General features: G+C 37.5%; 1 protein-coding gene across 1 annotated transcript in view; it reads right to left on the bottom strand.

The window, feature by feature from the left end:
• Positions 1–22429, bottom strand: part of LOC144436528 (receptor-type tyrosine-protein phosphatase delta-like) — a 73303-nt gene that overhangs the window by 3855 nt on the left and 47019 nt on the right. The window contains exons 9-31 of the mRNA XM_078125338.1: positions 22044–22346; positions 19612–19962; positions 17666–17862; positions 14997–15114; positions 13830–14021; positions 12290–12382; positions 11630–11932; positions 10925–11224; positions 10504–10604; positions 9292–9484; positions 8852–8954; positions 7983–8316; positions 7474–7649; positions 5650–5744; positions 5393–5490; positions 3913–4332; positions 3578–3732; positions 3042–3327; positions 2325–2495; positions 1687–1821; positions 1308–1433; positions 645–799; positions 48–183 (exon numbers count right to left, since the gene is read on the bottom strand). Coding sequence (XP_077981464.1) covers positions 48–183; positions 645–799; positions 1308–1433; positions 1687–1821; positions 2325–2495; positions 3042–3327; positions 3578–3732; positions 3913–4332; positions 5393–5490; positions 5650–5744; positions 7474–7649; positions 7983–8316; positions 8852–8954; positions 9292–9484; positions 10504–10604; positions 10925–11224; positions 11630–11932; positions 12290–12382; positions 13830–14021; positions 14997–15114; positions 17666–17862; positions 19612–19962; positions 22044–22346 — 4541 coding nt within the window. The remainder of the gene's footprint in view (positions 1–47; positions 184–644; positions 800–1307; positions 1434–1686; positions 1822–2324; positions 2496–3041; positions 3328–3577; positions 3733–3912; positions 4333–5392; positions 5491–5649; positions 5745–7473; positions 7650–7982; positions 8317–8851; positions 8955–9291; positions 9485–10503; positions 10605–10924; positions 11225–11629; positions 11933–12289; positions 12383–13829; positions 14022–14996; positions 15115–17665; positions 17863–19611; positions 19963–22043; positions 22347–22429) is intronic.

Raw genomic sequence — 22429 nt, 5'->3', positions numbered from 1 at the left:
TCATAAAAGTATGTCCACATAACCAGCCATAAATATACAACACTCACCTCTGTTTGAACCATTGCAGGCCTCTGTGTTCTGAGTGTCTTCACGGTTTGATACATGTCCACTACACCTTCATATCTCATTCGTTCCAAGACAATGCTAAGGGTGATAAAGACACCAGTTCTGCCAACACCGGCACTGTACAACAACAAAAATAACAACAATTAGGATATTGTTACTCTCAGGGTGACTGCATTTAAAATACATTATATTTCACAAGACCTAGAAATTTAACAAACACTGACAACATTATTTGATAAACTGAGTGAGACTGACTGCAAACTAAGAAGTCTTGATATAGATAATATTCTACTTTCAAGGTTTTGATGACATAACTACTAATGCTAATAAAGTGGGAGGGGGGAGGGGGTGCATTGTCTTTTTTTTCAGAATATGGAGACTCCTGTTGTGAAAAGAAGAAATTACCACTACTCGACTCTTGTTTACACAAACAAAAATAGAAAAGCAAGTTCATCTGAATAATGAGATTAAACTGTACCTTCAGATGGGAACGCTTGATAATGAGTGTAAAATACAGTAATGGGGTAGGTATTCCATTTATTACTTTGCTGTCATGAAGTGTATAGGCTGTAACTAACCTGCAGTGCACTGAGATTGGTCCATCCTGACCAAACTGCTCCTTTGTTTTGTGTACTTGTCCAATAAAATCAATGAAGCCCTCTCCAGACTTGGGTACTCCTTGTTCTGGCCAGTCTGTAAATTGGAACTGGCGAATGGTTCTTGATTGTCCATCCTGTAGGCAAATACAATGCAATCTTATTACTAACAGACAAACAAAGACAATCAGTTGAGAAATATCTAAGTCTATGGTAAAAATGCTGAACACTGGCTATTAGTTCAAAGGTGATTTTCAAAAAAAGAACAGACTTATCCTTGCCATACCAGCGATACTAGTTATTCTACTAATAGTACAATTATCACATATATCCATACACAAATGACTGCAATATCAAGAACAATTTACAAGTATTGAACATCTTTCTAATCATCAATATCAATATCTATCATGGAAAACTCCTCCATCCAAGATATTCTAATCTATGTAAAACACAGAATCTTCCTAAAAACTGTCACGACTTAGAACACCTATCAAATGTCTCCCAAAAGTATCCAAAAACTGTCCTACTTGAGGTGTATATATGTAAATGAGAGGTTAGTATTTTTTTCACTTGTCTTCTATAATCAGCAGTATTATACATGTACAAAAAAGCATGAGAACTACTCCATAAAAATGTCCTTACCCTTGCATCGGTGACTTTGAATTCTCGAAGTATATACTGTGGCATGTTGTATTCTGACATTGGATCCACCACAAAGTACTGGTACCGTGCAGACCTCTCAGCTGGCCAATACTGATGGCATTTCTCCTGTCAATGGTTTAGAGTAAATAACAACAATGAGAGGGGGATTCTACTGTGTCTGAGGTTATAATGTACTGCACATAAAATTGTCTATTGAAAGCTAAGCTACTGCATATGGGATATGATGTCACAAAATTCTGAAGAGGTGGTATTCCTTCTTGTATACATCACTAGAACTAGACAAGTATGTATACAGTGCCCTATTATATCATAGTTTTCTCATTCCATCTAAATTCACATCCAATTCCTATGTACTCACCCTTCCCATTTCTCGGAGTTTTGTTAGCATAACAATAATGGTAGAATTGTGTTCCCACAGCATTCTCCAGAAATCTTCTGTTGTTTCCGCCAGAGGACCTTGGGTTGCAATGTAGGCATTCCTCATACGGTATCCCTGAAATTTAACAACAATTGAGACATGAATATGTTGAAGTCTAGGAATGGGTCAGGGAACTGCAACAATATGGCTTGTCCTACTGCCAACTTTAACTGACTGTTCACTGGTGTTGATTTGGTGTGGTGGACCGTGGCAGCAAGAACAGATTTCCCCCAGTTTACCTCAATGGGAGTACAGCATCCTGAACATTCTTCTTGGCCATATAAAATAATTTAATAAATTTGACATGTAATTAATGTGACCAACTCATCAGTATGACATGTTTTCAGTTGTTATTTCTCACAGCAAAAGAAATGTGATTGTCAACAAACACTTTCTTACATACGCAGTTCTTCATTCATTTTCCTTCTTTGCAAAAACCCCTCAACACAAAATCAACATCACACTGCATATATGTTTACACAAATTTTTCAAACTTTCAACTGTATAGTGTTCATTTAACATAATGCCAAGGTTGCAGTATTTTAACAAATCACTGATCAGTTCCAAATTGTACTTACATCTATGAAGCTGGCATTGATGTAATCTGACCCATCAACTCCCCTTATTGGTTGTAAAGACACTCTTGTGGACTCGTACGGCATAATGTTGACAAGTCGGTTCTTGAATTTATTAGCCGGAAGATTTGCACTCACGAATCTTGAAGGCTGGGCTTTAGTATTGGCAAGACGCTGTAGGTAAAGTTGAGCAAAGTAAGCATTGGATATAATCTCTCTCAAATACAACATCCACTGACAGATAACAGAGTTTGCTTTCTTACATCATTCAAATTATTATACCAAGTTTCTCATTCATAATTCTCATTCTCATTGTGTCTTGATTAATCAACATTGGTTTCTTGTGAGCAGTCTCAACTTTAAAAAAAAAAGGCTTTGACTGTATATACAGAAGCACATCTGTAACGTCAATAAGATTTCAACCAGAATAGGTGATAGTAGTTACCAGTGTGCCCTCTAATAATAGGCAAATATTGCTGTTATAAGTCAAAATGAGGGTTTCCTGTGAGTTACCAGATAGTAAGGGTTAGGAGAACAAATTTTTTGTGTGTCACTAGACATTGTGTGCGTCAGTGGCACATCAAATTGGCTAACAGGGCACACTGGAAGTTACCCTTGATAGTAGAAATTGGACCTCTTAATAGGGCTTTCTATTAACATAGTGATATGATTGGTATCAAGTGTAGGTAATAAACCAATCATCATGTTCAGCATACTCACTTTGAATTCAAGTTCCATTCCTGTGACAGTTTCTCCTGGCTCAGGCTGTGTAAGTTTCTGAATGTGTGCATAGAGATTCCTAGCTGGGACTTCGGTATTTCCACTCTGTACAGCCTCCAGAAGAGCATCATGGATAAAGATATATTGATCCTCTGTTTGTACCATGTAATTTCTTTGAGCTCTCAGACATGTCACGTGTCCATAGATATCCACCGTTTTCTCATGTTTGATACGCTCTAGCATTGAGTCTATTACAATAAACGCTCCAGTTCTACCAACTCCAGCACTGATGAAAGAATGGAGGTATACAAATACTATAAATCTTTCATTTCAGATACTTGTATTTATAATGTGTGTGTATTAGAACTATACTTTGGATCAACTGATCTCTTTTCTTTGTGAAGGATGCAGTAGATTGTTTTTGAGAATTTTATGAAACTGGGTAACGGGGAACACTATTTGATCTTGTATGTCATGTGACTATACAGGTATACCAAATATAGGGGTAAATACAGCAAGACAATGGTGTAACTTACCTGCAGTGTGTAATGAGAGGACCAGCATCAGATGGAGTACATGCTTTAACACGTCTGAGGAACGCCAAGACTGGGGTTGGATGCTCTGGAACACCGTGGTCTGGCCAAGCGGTGAATTGGAATTGTCGGATTTCACGCTTCTCACCAGAACGATTCTGCAGAAATTCAATGAACAAAAGGAATGTTACTAAACACAGACTTTTTCACTTTTTTGCAGTTGTGTTTAATTTTGTCAAGTGTTATTGTAATGTTTCAAACAAATGGTTGTTATATGAAAGTAAAGTAAATAGTTATGGTTAGATTAAGGGTCTGTGTAGTAATGAACTTACCCTTACATTAGCAATCACAAATGTTCGGATAGTATAGGTTGCCAGCTCTGAGGTATCCATTAAAGTAACCTGGATATAGCCATACGTTTCCATACCACGTGACGGCCAGTACTGGTCACATTTCACACGATTTCTCTCTTCAAGCTTTGTCATCATAACAATGGTGGTAGAACGCTGTTCCCAAACCATACGCCAGAAGTCTGATATGGTTTCTGGTAATGGACCCTGTGTTGCAATGTATGCATTCTGTTTGCGATATCCATCACAGTAATTGGAATTGATGTAATCACTACCTGTCTGTCCATCGACAGGCTGCATCACGACGCGTGAATGGTCATATGCGATGACATTTGCATAGCGATTCTTTGTCTTATTATAGTCCAGGTTGGAATGATCCCAAGTAAACTGCTGACCAGGTTCAATTGACTGTAAAGGAAAAATATTACTTCAAATGTGAATTTGCTTTACATGCCTAATGACTGTACACAATTTTTCATACCAAATTAGAGTCAACAAACTATCTTATCTAAAAATAAAAATGTTCATCAGCTTTGCGGATCAAATAAATACCAAAGGTTGTAACAACGCACACGCAGTTCAACTGAAGGAGTAGCATCTACAATCCACCTAGAGGTCAGCTGTAACTATGGAATTTGTCATTCTGATGAGTATACTGCCACCTTGTGGTTATCCGTAACTATGAAATTTGCCATTCTGATGAGGCTTGCTGACCAAAGACATATCAAATGCTGAATGCTATTCATTAATTGCACCGATTGTGTGTTATAATCTCAGTAATTCAAATGTTCAGGCAAATTCAGTCTTTACGATATGCCTCCCTATATGTGCTGTTGTCAAATTTTAACATGATTGAGGGATATTAACTATACATGGGCCCTACTATCGATTGATACCGCTGTGTGTGCCTACTACTACCAACTGTTCACACTCCTAGTCCTAGTCATGTGACATCTTGTCTGCATTATAACAATCACTTTTCTGATATGAGTACATATTTACCAGGGTAGATTTACTGATGGCTGTATGACTAAATATGTACACACAGGTTGCTTGCTTCAAATTATACTTAGTTATTGTAATTTTTTACATTGCCAAAATCTTGGCTTTTGATCAAACGATCCGACATGCTGTTCTATTTTTCTGTTAACACAATAAGGGAGATACAACTAAAATCATGAGACCTGAATTGTAGCATTGTCTGGATCGATAAAAATCTCACCAACAGTGATTGTCAGGCTCAACAAAAATTTTCCTAACATTGCTACACTTTATCATCTTGCCCGACAAATTTTGAGCCAGATAAGAAAATGAAGTAGTTGTTAAAATGTTTTTTTTAGAGCCAGCAACATTTTGTCTCAGATTTCATAATTTTAAATGCATGATTGAAACATTCACTAAATTTTAATCAAGATTACACTTGAAACCAGCTTCTTGCCTGAATATCACACTCACAAACTGTACCTACCTCATATTCCTGAGAAAATTTAAGATTGTCGTTTGCTTTCAATCTTTCAATATGTTCTGCCAACTCACTTATAGGAATAGGTGGATGGGACATCATAGCTTCAAAATGAAGAAACAGAATAGGTTAGTACAGGTAGGTTTGAACAGTGAAACAATCCTAGGACTTCATCAGTAACACTGATAGCTAACTATAGGAAGGTTTGAAATTGACATGGTTAAAGGCTAAAACAATGATTACTCATGACTACTTTTTCTTACCAGGAGTTTGGAAATTCATCCTCCTCATTTCTACAGGATCAGAGGGGTGGGGTTTAGCTTCTTCCTTGGACTTCTGTATTGGATGTCTCCTTGACCTACACAATAAAATTAGTATGACTTGGCATAAGAAAGTGACAACACTTCTACATGTATTTCAACTATATTTCTCATTATACAGCAAGTGATGTCTACTGTAGTATGGAGGTTACAGATGGACAAAGTTGACATATACCCACCCCCACCCCCCACCCCCACACCCCCACACACACAGCACAATTCCAAAACTGGGTGTATGAAATGTTTTTGTTGGTATGAATTTTCAACAACTTTTACAGGAATGTGTACTTCAATGGCCATGTTATAAACAAGATAAGAGATTTTCAAACAGACACATCAGGGCAGCATTTTCAACAAAACATATAAAAACACAACACACACTTGTTTTGGTGAGAGCAATTTTTGTTGTATCACACAAGATTGGCAAAGCCAAAAGTCAGCGACCTATAGTCAGTGTGTATAGCATGCATTGATAAGAGTGAAATGTTGACCTACTAAGGAACCTTCTCCTAGCTACAACTAACCTACGTCTACCACAGCAAGTTGTTTTTACCAAACACTCTATAGGGTTGTGTAACTTACACATCACTCTTAGTGATAGGAGTATGCAGGGTAAACATTTTCACAATCCTGAGATCTGACGTGGTTGAATGGGCATACAGGGTTAACGTCTTCACTACCAAACACTTGATTGCAGAAAGTGTTCAAAATTTTCAGTTTTTCCTCAACTTTTTTTCACTTTTTCGAATTTATTCTGACTGGAATCATACAGCATGTTTGAATGTGTCAATTGATTCCAAAATACTGGTTTAAAAATGATCATAAGCATGAAGGTTATATTTGGTAGTGAAAAGTTGAGGAAATCAAGCTGGGACGCAGCTATTTTTACCTGTCAGACCCTGTTGTCTCTCTACTATATACTCTATAAGATGAGGACGTATTGCAATGTGGTGTAGCAACTTGATGATGGCAGCTACCATGATGTAACAGTATACATATAGATCCATGTTAGTTTAACTGACTAGTGAAATACAAAGCCAAAAACTATCATAATTCTGATTTGGGGAAGCCTACACTTCACTTAGGTATGAGGTACATATGTGCAAATGTGTCAAAGGGCAGGGAATAAATGGAGATCTATGTCTGTGTGTACGATCTAGGGAAGCCTATGCTTGGGTATGAGATATGTATAATTGTCTGAATGGCAGGTCACAGTAGAGATCTATGTCTGTGTGTACTATCTATGGAGCCTACGCTGGGGTATGAGATATATGCAACTGTGCAAAGAGCAGGCCAAAGTTTGTGATCTATGTCTATGTGTACAATCTATGTTAATGCCAAAGATCTATGGTCTTTATGAGATGATCCCATATGAGATCTGTACCCATGAGTGTGATTCTACACCTGTGTATGATCTACGAGTCTTAGTGACATAAGCCATCTCTACCTTAGTCACAAGTACTTTACTGAAATGCATTATACTTGCATTTCACTTGAACACTACGGAATACTTAACAATGAAATAAAATTCCAAGATTTGAGGGTATAACACTGTACTTCAGACTGTTGTACAGGAGTCATCTAAAGTAATACGAAGAATGAACTACATGCTAAATACTAAGTGCTTTGCAATGTAGAAACACAACATGGAATTAAAACAAGGAAGCCAACATGTTGTTTAGATTTCCACATCCACTGAACTGCTTTCACACACAAAAATAAAACACTTGCTTAGAGAATAATGATTTAGAATGTGTGATCTCTTACCGTCTATAAATGATAAAGACAAGGATAAGAACACCAATAACAGCGAAAGCAACTGCACCAATAATAGCACCAATCACTGGCCAGTTATTATCCTTATCTGTCGCACTTGGAGACTGAATGACGTCAGAAACTTTAGCCTGAACAGGTTTACTGACTGGTGAAATTGTAGACATTTCCTGCAAGAAAAGAGATTGTTGTTATTAGAATATTCTGAAACATTGGCAGAGCATGTGTTTGTTGGCTTCCGTAAGTGGTGAGATTATTACACTTCGGCTACATAAACCTGTGATGTTATTTCAGTGTTAAACTGAATGTGCCAGACTTTAATAGTTATGTTAAAAAAATGTATAAAGTAGATATCTATGGCGTAAGGTAATTTATGAACAAAAGAAATTAAATGAGTCAAGTCAACAGCAAACAAAGTCACAGCTGAGGTATGAAATGAGTTGAAGATTTAATCAGTTTTTGTTGTCATGTACATGTTGAAGAATATGCCATCTGTCACTCACCTTCCCATTTTCTCTAACAATGGCAACTATAAATACAACATAATGTATGTCCTTTACTAAAGGTCTGTTGGGATAGCCATTGATTGTTTTCCCATCTCCTATGGTGACGGAATAACCTTCTATCAAATCTTCTGCCATGATCTTCATGGCAATATATGCAGTTGGGGCATATTCAGCCTCTCTTCTCTCTCGAAGTAGCATTTCAATAACATCACGTTTTCGGCGACTGACAGCGTCGGTGTAGAGAGAATCCAGGTATTCTTGCGGTGTCTTGTCGAGCAATGGATCGTTATTCTCATCCAGGTTGACAGGAACCACAAATACAAGGTAAAAACTACAAACACAGACAAATGAAATTTCAGTTAATTGAACAAGTTATCCAGAAACAAACACACCGATATAAATTCTATATCCCTGCATTATAGAAACACTGGTACAAAAATATTGACAGCTTTGAAATGGTCAACTGTGGAATAAAGAAAATTGCTCTTTTCAAAGAAAAAGGTATAACTTTAGAAAACCTGTCGTGATGCAGTTTGTTTTACAGAAATAAAGTTTGGAAGACTGGCATGAAGGAGACACTGTGGTTGGAAGGACAGGATAGCATTAACATCACTCTTGGATTTATTTGGTACACATGGAACATTTAACACCTTACTGGGACTGGCAACTTTAAAATTATGAAATTAAGCTATGTGGCCAAGCCAATGACATGTGAATGATTCGGACAAGCAACATGGTTGCTTCAAATATGATTTCAAGAAGGTAACTTTTATCGCGACTAACTAAATCTAATGGAGCCCAATATCCATTTCTGTTCTATTTGGATGATATGATTTAAACCACAGACAGTGGAGGGGAGAACTTACTCAATTGGTCCTCCTTCATCGGAACTTGGTTCTAATGATACAACCATTGTTGTATCTGTGGTCTCACTCGTTTGTATCGAAGGTGGTTGTATGTTAGTGGGTGCTACAAGAGACAGAAGTCATACATGAGTTTAACATAGCAATGAAAATTAGATGAAGAGTACATACACTCCAGTCAAACATTATAGTGATAATTTCTGTCAAGAAAGTGATAACTTATAAATTTAAGTTGAAACTTATCAACTCACACAGAGACTTGCATAATATCAAGTGCATGATTTGTTCAAGTTTAATGATCATCTCCAAATCTCCCCTTTTCTTTGTGCTGCCTCAAAGACTTCAATTCAAGGTTCTTCAAAGACTTTCCTGGAAAAGTCTAGAATGGCAGGACTTTCAAGTCGTCAATGACCCTTGACCTGCATTTAGACATAACTACTTACCTGCCATTAGAGTACTATCTTTGACAGTAGCAGGTGAACTCTCCATTTGAGGTGCACCCTTCGATTCACCAACCAACTCAGTCACAACACTGAATTCATATAGCGTATTAGGTCCTAATCCCCCTACTCTAAGAGTACGCTGATCTGGTTCTGTACGTATGATAGTTCCTGCTGGATTTGGATCATAGGATATCTGTTGCCAAAATAGAAACAAAACAAATTGCTTAGTACACTTAAAGAGCTATGTTTCCATCCCAAGTCATCACATTCAGCTCACTTCATCTAATCAATAGAATAATAAAGATTTAAATGCATCTTTCCTTTTTTTCTGGACCATCTTTTCCTATATCTCTGCCGAATAACTGTTTTTTTCCACACGTACATTTTAACTGTAATCTGGCCTTACGGCCTTATGTTTGAATCCCAGGTTTTGCATAATCAAAACAAAAAAATAAACATATTACGTAGAACAGTTGTAAAAGACATATGGTTCAATCTCAGTTCTTGAGGTGCCATAAGAATTACACAATGCCTTTTTTGCTCTATAATATAATACAACCCATAACACCAAAGTAAAGCGTTTTCTGTCTGTACCACAGCTGTTTATAGCATCCATATCAAGTGTAAAAGTATACTGTTTCATTTGCTAATTAACCACATCAGAAAGGCCACATGCTAGGCTTGTAAATGAACCAATTGGAACAGTATTCATTCATTCATAGTTTTATTCGCTACTGTATATATATAAAAAACGCATCAGAAATCATGTATACTTTTACACTTGATATGAATGCTATAAACGAGAGTAGCACCTAGAGAAAGTGCTTTACTTCAGTGTTACTGGTTATATAATAACTTTTTCTATAGCGCTAACAGGCAACTGTCTTTGTTATCCAACTTTGAATCCTACTCTGGCCTTGTAGGCCAGGGTTTCAATTCCAGGTTCTCACATTATAGTGTTATACCACTATGAAGAGTAGATAAGAATATTCCTTTATGCTGGACACCTTTTTATGGCTCTGCTGCACACCTGTTTTTCTTGCCCAAATTTTGATCCCAATCTGACATGGGCATTGCAACACCCTATAATTCATTTTAAAGGAGTTTAAGGGAATGAATAAACTGTGTCCAAGACTTTAAAAGACTTCTGCTGGACTGCATGAACTTAGCAATCAATATATTGAACACATTGCTAATAAAATGACTATGTACCTTGTAACCAGTGACTCTCTTGTTTGTGTTTGGTTCATCCCATGCCAGGGTGACCGAGCTCTTTGCCTTTAAAGTTATACGTAGATTTTGGGGTACATCCACTGCTCAATAAAAGAAACACAAAAACATTAATGTTAGGATATAACTGATGCATATATTGACTGACTGACTGACTGACTGACTGACTGACTGACTGACTGACTGACTGACTGACTGACTGACTGACTGACTGACTGACTGACTGACTGACTGATTGATTGATTGATTGATTGATTGATTGATTGGATGGATGGATGGTTGGCAGACTGATTGACTGACTGACTGACAGATTGATTGGATGGATGGCTGACTGATTTATTGACTGACTGACTGACTGACTGACTGACTGACTGACTGATTGATTAACTGTAACCTGACTTACCCTTTATTTTTGCAGTTGTAACACTTCTTTCATCTGACTGTTGAGATTCGCCTTCATTTGTTCTTGCTGCCACTCTCAGTGTATATTGGGTTTGTGGGTCTAACTCTGTCAGTGTTGTTTCAAATATTGTGCCAACATATTTCTTTTCCCAACTGTTGATGGTTGCTGTTGCATCTTTTGTATAGTATATGGTAAATCCAGAAATACGACCCCTGTTTTCTGATGGATGTGACCACGAAACATCAATTGAATTTGCCTCTGTACTTATTACATTTGTTATCATAGGGGCATCTGCAGGTGCTGTGAAGGTAAAGCAATTTTTATTAGCATGAGATTTATAAAAATTCAGTTATTTTAGATAGTGGATTAGGCTACATAATGCATCTTCAGCTTTATATGTAAAATGTGTAATGATTTACATAAGCAAACTGGAGACAACAGCACACAGACAGACAGACAAACAAACAGACAGACAGACAGACAGACAGAGACAGAGACAGACAGACGGATAGACGGACAGACAAAGACAGACAGACAGACGGATAGACGGACGGATGGACGGACGGACAGACAGACACAGACAGACAGACAGACAGACAGACAGACAGACAGACAGACAGACAGACAGACAGACAGTACACATGGAAATACAGATTGTATAATATGTTACACTAGAAAATAGAGAATGACAAACAGCATACGTACGAGCAGCCAGAGTTCTGTGTTGAACTTCATTACTCCATGGTCCTTCACCAACAGTGGTGAATGCACGCACTTGGAATGCATACTCTGTGTTGGGCTGAAGCCCCTGAAGTATAAACTCTGTACCAACAATATCGTTAGTTTCCCTACTGCCATCTTGACCCTTCACATTTACATGGTAAAAACGGATGGTGTACTTGACAATTGGTCCACCTCGATTCAAGAAAGCTGGTGGTGACCACTGAAGCTTGATTGCTGTTGGACCTGTTGCGCGTGCAGTCACATTCAATGGTTTGCCATCTGGAGCTGCATAACAGAAATAATTTGGGGAATTTTAAGTAATAGTTGGTACAATTCATTTGTACTCCAACAGATAATAAAAATTTCAGATGCAGGATCAGATGCTGTGCTTTCAACAATGTTCTGAATCTTTAGAAATATCTTTGCTCTTTTTACATTGACATGCAATTTTCAAATTTCTGTTGAGTGCTTCTTGTAGTCATAACTAAACAACTAAAATAGTTCAAAAACAAGGAAGTTCAATTATGTTACATCTGAAGAAAAAAAACCCTAAGTTTTCTTTCAGTTACGATTATTATCTTTAGTCCAAAGTGAATTGATTTAGGAAGGTAGGAATTGACCATTTTCAATAACACTACTCACCTGTTACGGGTGTTTCTAATTCTGTGACAGCCTCTTCTCCATAACCTACATTATTTGTAGCGGATACCTTGAATTTGTATAACACTCCATTGGCTAAAATGAAAAATTTGAAAAGTCATTACTGTTTTAGAGTTTTGATACTTTATTTGATTTATTTATTTATTTTAACTTTTACAACATCATAGTCAGGCAGTCCACACAGGTGACAAACACAAACACCTATAAACGTGGACCCCAAAACTTCCACTTACTTAGCAGTGTGTTTGTGTGTCAGGAGTAGCAAAACCTGTATATGTATAATCAATTTTGTGATGAAAATTACAATGAACTTAGTTCAGTTTGAGGGACTTCTGTGTTATTGATTCATCTGTTTAAGTACTGTGGAAATTCCATGTGAATTTAGCTAAAGGAAACACAGTTCAGGATAACTTGTACAGAGAAGGGGGATTCATTTGAAAGTAGTATGTGCCTGCGAAATAAAAATCTTAATTTTTTGCAGTTACTCTAAGAAATTGAACTAATTCTCAGTCAAAAGCAAGAAAACAAATCAGCAACTAGTGTTTAAAATTTCTGACACAAGTCTAAATTATATCAAAATCGACTACAATTAACTAATTAAGTGTATTCTAGAATTAGCTATGACTGCCAAATAGTGTATTAACACTATAGGGAAAATGAAAGATTTTTGATTCCTTATATTATTTCAAAAGGGCTATGAACAAGTTTTTATACGGGGCAGTTTGGAAAGATTTCAAGAATAATAATTTCACTTCAAACATTTATCAATAAGCACATTTTTTGCTAAAGGAATAAAAATACCTAAGATATACAATACAGGGGTGAACAAATCCACTGGTCCTGGGTCCGGGATTAGCGATTATTTTGGGTGGAACACACAAATTTTACCTTGTCTGGTCCATCGAACCAGTACCTTACTGTTAATAACTACGTTAAAAAGTCATCTGAATATACAGATTCATAGGTAAGATTTAATGTTTCACATTCGCGGGACCTTGGACCACTAATTCTTTCATCAGGACCACTGGATTTTTAAAGCACTGATCCGGGGACCACCAGTTCATAAAATGATTTGTTCACCCCTACAATACCAAACATGATGTTGTACATCTCTGTATAACAAAGCCAGGGGTGAACAAATCCACTGGTCCTGGGTCCGAGACTAGCGATTTTTTTTGGCGGACCTGCACAAATTTTACCTTGTACCATTAATTCTTTCAGCAGGACCACTGGATTTTTTAAGGCACTGGTCCGGGGACCACCAGTTCACAAAATGATTTGTTCACCCCTGCAATACCAAACATGATGTTGTACATCTCTGTATAACAAAGCCAGGGGTGAACAAATCCACTGGTCCTGGGTCCGAGACTTGCGATTTTTTTGTGGCGGACCTGCACAAATGTTACCTTGTACCATTAATTCTTTCAGCAGGACCACTGGATTTTTTAAGGCACTGGTCCGGGGACCACCAGTTCACAACATGATTTGTTCACCCCTGAAAGCTCCAGATTTGTCTACCTACCTAACTTCTGAAAGTCAAAGTACATTGTACTTGCAGGAAGTTCATACATTTGCACGGCTTCACTTTCATCTTCTGGGCCCCAAACAATCTTAAATCCTCTCAACTGTCCATGGGTTTGCTGTGGTCTCTGCCACTGTGCCATATATCCAGTATCTTCTTGCTCAATAGTAAACGCTAGTGGTTTGCTTGGTACTGTAACACATAAAGAAAGCAAGTGATTTCTATAAAATGGTAACAGCATTTCTTAACTTTGCTTAGTTTCTATGTCCTTTCTTTGCTTAAATGACATAGATAGTTTTGTTTACAGATATGTGTCTTATTAATATTTGTCTCAGTCGCTACAGAAGTCACAGTAGATGTTGTCAACTAAGTGTCTTTCTATATGTACTCTTCTGTTCTCTACGCACTAAACTAACAGCAAACGTTCTTTTTGACGTGATAAGCTTCAGCACTCAATCACACTACACTTGGTTTAGATTTAGAAATGTCAATAATTTGAAGTACAGCCTCGTAACTTAGTAGCATTGCATCTTTTCATGTAAACACCAAGTCTTATACACTTAGGCATACACATACTAAATTTGACATTTCGTCACTACAATTCAGTTATCTATGTTTGACATCAGAAACACTATTTACGTGGCACAAACTGAGTTCATAAGCTTTTTTTTTTACTCAACTTCAAGTGAAAATCCTTCCATAAGACCTTAATTCAAGTGTTCTAGTACATTGTTAGCACTGATGTATGCCTTCTATGACATCACAATTGTCTTCTGGCATTGTTAGAATAATTGATAGCAAAGTAACGTTTTTATAACTTGGTATACATGGTGCCTAGACTGTAAGATACGTCATGATGTTTCGCCCTCACCAGCCTCCTCTCACAGGGGTAGGGGTTGGCCGATGTTTGAGGGCGCCCCGTCACAGAGTACCTTACAGACTACATGGTGCCATGTGATCATTTACGAGTTTTATCTTAGTACCAGGTTTGAGTTCAGTTGATCACAAGCGATGGTTAAGTATGTTTCAGTATGTGGAATACTGGGGTTAACCTTTAATACATACAAAAGATATGTACACATATAGAGCAAAAATTGTGTCCCAAAAACACATAAACACAGTTTGTGCCCACGTATCAATTATTATTCAATGACATGATCAACATACCGGCTCCTAGTGTTCGTACACTAACAGGCCAGGTTCTGGCACCATCACCCTTAACTGTATAAGAATTGATTTCAACCTGGTACTCTGTATCGGCTTTAAGATTACCAATGACCACCTCCTGTAGTTCCAAGCAATATAAAATTGTCAGTCAGTGAGGACAAATGAAGACAAAAGTAGACCCTGATCATGTCCCAAGTACTCCATGCCGTAAACCTACTTAACTGTTATAATGTATTATCTTATTTATCAATTGATTTTTTCACTGTTAGTATCTCCGGATTAATTTCTTAATTTCATGCAATTATGGAAAGAAATAAAAAAATAACTGTCAGTGGAAGTCAATCATTTATAGGTCAGTTTTATTTTAAAATATCATCTTATGCCACCACCCTCAATATCACAAACACAACATCTCCCTCAAACCCTAGCTGTTACTGTTCTGTGTAGTGTGTATACAGAACACCAAGCATTGTGGGTAATAAATACACAGTACTTTCTGGCATCAATGTAGAGAAATATTCATTTTTAGGACTATTTTTTTTACTCAAGCTGCTGCTGTGACAAATGGCAGCATCAAAACTTGGACATTAGTTATATAGTTCATGTTTTTCTCTTCAATATGCTTTGGTTTCTATATTCATGTTTTTTTTATTTCTCAGTATACGTTGGTTTCCTGTTAGCATGGAGTACTTGAGATCATGTTTTTTTTGTACTACAAACCCGTGTGTGTGTTGTCATCTAATGGCATGCCTTGGATGTGATAACACCTAGACCACATTCCATATCCCTTACCTTCACCTCAACAACAATACATTCACCATCAATCAACTGACAACACCACCACCACCAACTCTCAAACACCTACAACTCTCAACAAGTGTCAACCCCCAACTAGGAAGACACATCCACACATCTAAGTCTCGTTTATTTTATGGCGACACACAACACAGCATACAGAAAACCCCCACCCCTCAACAAAATACATACAACATTTAACACTACATTTGGTGTGCATAGACGTAAACACCAACAAATTACCCTACACATTCACATTACATGTACACTACATTAAAACACTAGTCAGTACACTGTCTGCTACAGAAACAAACTCCTAAGGAGTCTGATGCAACTGTGGTTTTTTCTGTCAAAAAAAAAACCATCACCACTACACCTACACCACCCATGCTTCCATAAATGAATCAACGTGCTTTTACTAACACATGCATTAACACTAGATCCTGCTGTTACAGGAACCAACAGATAAACAAGGAAAGTAAAGGAATGAATTCTACCTTACAGACAGAAATTACAAACAAAAAAATTTATAATAGTCAAAAAGAGAGGAAAAAAAAGAAAGAGAAGGGATACCTGTTTGATAGTGTAATCAATCTCCTTTGTATTGATGACAAAAGAGATACAAATATTGATCAGAATAACATTGAAATCAGGATCAATAACAAAAAATCAAACTCGGAGAAAAACACATAAATACTGAAGGAGGATAAAGACAATTTGTTAAAGATGTTTTCAAGTTAGAATCAGAATACAAATATTGGTAGTCAAGGGCAATTGTGAGGACGGGCACTCACTACAACATCAGTTACATTTTCGAGTACAAGTATACTTATAAAGAGGAAACGGGATTTTAGAACATAACAATTTCTAAAATGACAAAACTAAAACATATTACAGTGGGTACGGTACACTCATACTTTTTAACACTTATCTCTATGTAGATATCACTGAAAAGAAACATGTTTTTAGTACAATGGGCTCTACAGAATTTCAAAATAATTGGGCATATTTGAGAAATACTGAAATTTTGCCAAAGGAAGAAATGGTACTCAGTATACACTTTATGCTTATATCATTCATATTGCACACAAAGTCTTACTACAAACAATTACAAAATGAAACAAAAAGTCAATGTTTACAGTTCAGTCTGTACTATCATACTTGCAGGATCTCTTCCTTGAATCCAGAGAAGTAAACAAATTTCATCAACCATTTTGACAAGCTTAAACTCATGAATGTATAAATACAAAGCCTGCCTTAAATGAATGCTTCATGTTCCTTCTCATAGCTAGCCTTGCCCCCCTTCGCTTAGTTTATTTAGGCTATGTCCTCTAAACTCTCACTTAGATATTGAGGAGACAATGGACTGTAAATTCTTACTGGCTGTTAAATCTATCCAGTGTCAGATGACGTCAGTGGCGTCAACACGTGCATACATATGCAGTTAGCTAGTAATCGCATCTAGCACTCTCATTGGCCGAGATGACCGACCACCCAAAAATACCATACAGGATTCAAGGAATATATACACTTTTCCATGGTAATTCAATATGGCCGATCCAAAATGGCGATTACTAGTTACCTGCGGCTTCACACAAACTGATAGGTCATGATGTAGGGACCAGTGAACTGAATACAGAACTGTTGGGCAAAAGTGTAAGCAAGTGTTCAGAGGACATCATCGAAATCAACCAAACAAAGAATCCACACTATTTTATAGCCTTCCAATTCTACAATAAATTCATTCATGTATCAGAAGTACTGGCTGTGGTTCAAAGAAGAGAGCCTGTTACATAGCTTGAGAATATCATTTTGGCCTAACCTAACAAGCTAATTTTTTTTTTTTTTTTGATAATTTCAGGTTTTTTTATTACCTCAGCATCTCCACTCAATACATCCTTCATCCCCTGCATTCCAACTGGATCACCATTATCATCAAGTTCTTGGAAATAGACTTGGTAACCCCTTATTACACCATTACGATGTCTTCTTGATGGTGCTTTCCACTCTACATGAATTGCAGTGGAATTGATTGCCTCTACCTTCATTTTTTTGGGTGCACCATCGGGAACTGTCAGGGGATAAAATTAAAACATCACACTTCATGTAATACAAACATTTATTATACATAATGCAAGTCAAATTTGGCATCAATCATGTTTGAATATGACACAATTGCCAATGAAGAACATATCAATTTTTGGTGTACTGTGAAGTGCAGGATCCTCCCCAGGCCATCATTTAGTAGTCTACTCAGATTTCATCGCATCTAAGAGTTCTCTCATGACTATGATAGACATGAACTTCATCCAATAATCGAGTGCCATCCCACACCCCCCACCCCCACCCCTACCCCAGCTCATAGAGTAGTGGGCCCCACCCTATGATTTCACCTAATAATTAGGGTACTACACAGGCCTTTATAGAGTAGTGGGTTCCATCTGATGATTTTACCTGATAATCAGGGTACTCCCCAGGTCTTTATAGAGCAGTTCCATTCTATAATATGGCCTTATATAATAAGTGTTTTCAACTGATCATTTTTGAGTCGTGGGTTCCACTACTTTCCTCATGGTGTATATATTCCAAGTTCAACCATATAATGTCTTAGTAAGGACAGGTTTGCAGTTACAAATTAAAATTTCTCTCCTTAGGCTAATTTCTCATTTAAACTATCATTATCTTCTGGGGTGAATATTGCAATGCCTGTAGTAAGGTAAATGCCACTGTTGCAACACAACTATTGTTTTCATCAAACTCAAACATTTGTTTTGCTTCTGAGCATGCAACCTGTCATGCAAGTATTGGTAAATACTCTGCAATCTAAACCACATACCAGCTATGCATTCATTCATTCACCTGTAGACTGCTATATACATGAAACATGACATGTAAAGTCTAGAAGTGTACATGTGTTGCCACCTTGTGTATAAGAAATGAACCAAGTTAATAATATTAGTAGAAGTTTCTAAACTATAGCAGTATCTAGTTATATCACACAGTGACATACATGGTGAAACCAGTTTTCATCTCTCATATATATTATGTAGTGGGAAACTAGACTGCAAGATATGCTGTGCCACTCCGTCCTCACCGGCCTCCTCTATGAAAGGGTCGACCGGTGTGTGAAGATGTCACTTGTGTCAAAGCATACCTTACTGACTCGTGGGAAACTAGATAAGAATTTGGTATTTCAGTAAATGATCTTGCTTACGCAACAATCATGTAATTTGCCTTTTGAGGTGGATGAACTTTTAAAGTCACTGCTTAGTTTCACCACCAGATGGCGCTATACCTTGGAATGATTACTATACTGTGAGTTTCCTATTGAGTGTCCTACAGTTTGAATACTGGGTGTAGACAATGAAATGAGCGCGAGTGCAACCCACCAGCTGCTTTCCACGATCAACAGTGATCACAGTTTCCAACTACATGAGTAGTGCATTGTGAGTTTTGTCCCATTTTGTGTGTGAAAAGAGAAAGAGTTGAGGAAGAACTAGGGTGACAAACTACAAGGAAACCAATTAGTATCTGATGGATCATACTTACATGTATGCATACCATTCTGATTAGTAGCAAGATGAAGACTACCCATTCCATGGCAGATCATAGTGTTAGACATTCACAATGCTCAAAATGATACATAAACAGACATGTACAAAGTAACAGCATGGCTGCTGATATTGCAAGCATGCGACAGTTACTGAATAAATGCACTTGATTGGCAAGCACTAACACACAGCTCTGCAGCTAGCCTACCTCCACTACAAATTACATACGCACACCCTTCCAATTCATTGACTTTCTACTTCCTACATACCATCTTCATCAGTACGAACTATGATCGCTTGTGATGCAGGACCGTCACCCACAATCGTACTCGCAACCATCCAAATCCTGTATCGAGTCCATTTCTCCAAATCGATCAAAAGGTAGAACCGGTCGCTAGAGCTCACTTCCACAGTGAGTACTTGATCAAGCATTTCGCGAGAAAGGGCTTCGCTGCTTTCACTTCCTTCAGTGGGGGTATCATCAAGGAGCATGTCATAGAAGATCTCGTAACCTGTTATGACTCCGTTCTGTCGGGTGGGTGGTGGGGCCGTCCATGTCAGTTGTATGCTGGTAGAGTCCTGAGCCACCCCTGTTACATCTTGAGGGGGAGCACCGGGGACTGGTGGGGGACAACAAAAAATACACAACTAATCAAAATTGCAAAAACCAAATTTGCCAAAATGGTGAAGCAAGGAGAACAAAAAAACAAATACAAATACACACATTGGATGTCTTTTGCAATAATGGAGCAACTGACATGCTTTAACAAAATGTGAATTTGGTGGGGAGAAAAACGTAAGTGGTGTTAGCCACTCAACACTAATACTACATTGGGGTGAGCATGATTTAAGGTCAGCATATCATCAAACATAACAGAAATACAGTCAGTAGGGAGATGAGCATACAAATGCACCGTGGCAGCCTTGCAGCAATGTACAAGAACATGTATTTGTTGCGTTGTTGAAAACCTGTGCTGTGGCCATGCAGGGAAAAAAACTCTTGTGTGATCATGTTAGAGGTTGACATTCACAAAAAAGCAATTCCCTATAGGGCAAACAGGACATCAATATAAGGCCACACACAAAAAAAGAATTGTTTCTGGTCAGGACAGTTTGTCTGAAATGGTACTATTTATGACAGTTATGTTCTTTTTATTTAGTTCTTTAGAGCAACTATGTATGTGGGGCAGATGTCATTTGCTTGTCCATGTTGTCTCTGCAGTTGTCTTCACTGAAGTAGGGAATGTTATTTTTGTGTTTCCCCACGGATCTGCAGACTGCATGGGCTGGACAAACACACACAAAAAGACCGACGCGAGGGGGTATTTAAGTGATCCGCACGCTGACCAAAAACAATTCTTTTCTCTTTTTTTGGCCTAACATACATGAAAAACATCAAAAACAGAAAACATACAATTTTGTGACAGCAACATGCAGGTATTGACAGTGTACATATAAATAATTCAATGAGTGTATTTTTTGAAGGTGCTAGGTGAACATGCACTGTTCATGACACAGCTGACATTTTTTTACAAGGAACAGGTCGGGTAAGACACTCACTGAAATCATATCACCAAAAAAGACAATATATAATACACTAATAACAAAGGAAGTAAAAACAGGGAACCCCTCCAGTAGGTGCCAGACAGAGAGTTGACTCTTGAATGACGAATACTTGGTTGCTTTCCTTTATATCCAAACTCCAGTCATCAATCTTTCTGGTGGTAGATACTTTGGGTCCACCATTACCCGGACAGATCTATCAACACCTCTCATCTACAAGCATATTCTCCATAACTGCTTTGGTCAATTACCAACAACTGACTTAACCATTCTACTATCACAATATACATATCAATTTTATATTTCAATTATATATGCCATGAAAAATAGCTTAGCAATTGGTACTGCTTAATTTGTGTCATACTCATGCCTGATAAAACAAAGAAATATCAAGTAAACCAGATAAAACAGAGATAATAATGTGTCCATTATGAAATTAGACATCAAAATAAATTAATTTCAGAACAACTTTGCCACAACATTTAAATAATCCAGAGTGAATCTAATTATTCTAAAACTAAAATTATATACAATGGTCAAAAAAAAATAACTTATCAAAAACTAGAAGTCATCTTATCAAGTACCAACAGTTATGGAGAACTTGCTCCCCCTAGCCCTACAACTTTACACCAATGCAATGAGCAACCACAACATTACGCCACACCAGTTCATGTCTTTTTTGATCACTTACCTTTGGTGAAGGGACACTATCTGTCTATGACCTGTTTGCCCCATCAACAAAAACATCTCATCAACATGCATTAGGCCAGGTGTACGTACGATCAGATAGATTTTAAAATAGCAAACAACAGAATGAAAACTAAAAAGATAGGCTGTGCATGCAAGGATGGACGTATATAAGATATCAACAAAAATGAGCAGGCTAAATCATCTTAGCCATGCTGGGGATGCCAGGCACAATTCACACATTTAACATTGTTTGACCAAAGATATTGATTCACTGTAAACATCTGCCCTGCAATTGCTTTTTTGAGCAATCCAATATCCAACCAACAATTTCCTTCTATTTATTTCCTTTTCCCCCAGCTATGCATGCACATCCGACTCAATGAAGCCCGGCTTTTTATTTCATTTTTTTATCCTTCTTTTTTAGCAGATTTGAATTCTTGTGACATACCTGATTGTAATGTCCTCACTGATATAACTGGTGTGCTGACTCCAAGACCCCGCTCTGTCCGAGCAGCGAGTCGAATATTGTACAAGGTGTTTGCTTGTAAACCAGTTAGTTTGTACTCTGTGGCTGGTGAAAGTGTTTCCTGCTCATGTTCTATTGGCTCTGCATCAGGACCAACCTCAGAGCTGTTATAGTACAACTCGTAAGCTGTGATGCTATCTTCAGCATGACTGGGTGCTGCCCAAGTCAGCTCTATTTCATCAGAAGATGAAGATTCACCTCGGAAGTCTAATGGCTGGCTGGGAACTGAAAGAGTATTCACCAAGTGAAAAATGTTTACTAAATGATAGGGAACTATACTTGATACTAAAATGAGACTGCAGAGATAA

This window comes from Glandiceps talaboti, chromosome 6 (assembly GCF_964340395.1).
Source record: "Glandiceps talaboti chromosome 6, keGlaTala1.1, whole genome shotgun sequence".
Taxonomy (NCBI): domain Eukaryota; kingdom Metazoa; phylum Hemichordata; class Enteropneusta; family Spengelidae; genus Glandiceps; species Glandiceps talaboti.
Note: the sequence above shows the minus strand (reverse complement) of the source record. Positions and strands in the feature narration are given on the sequence as shown.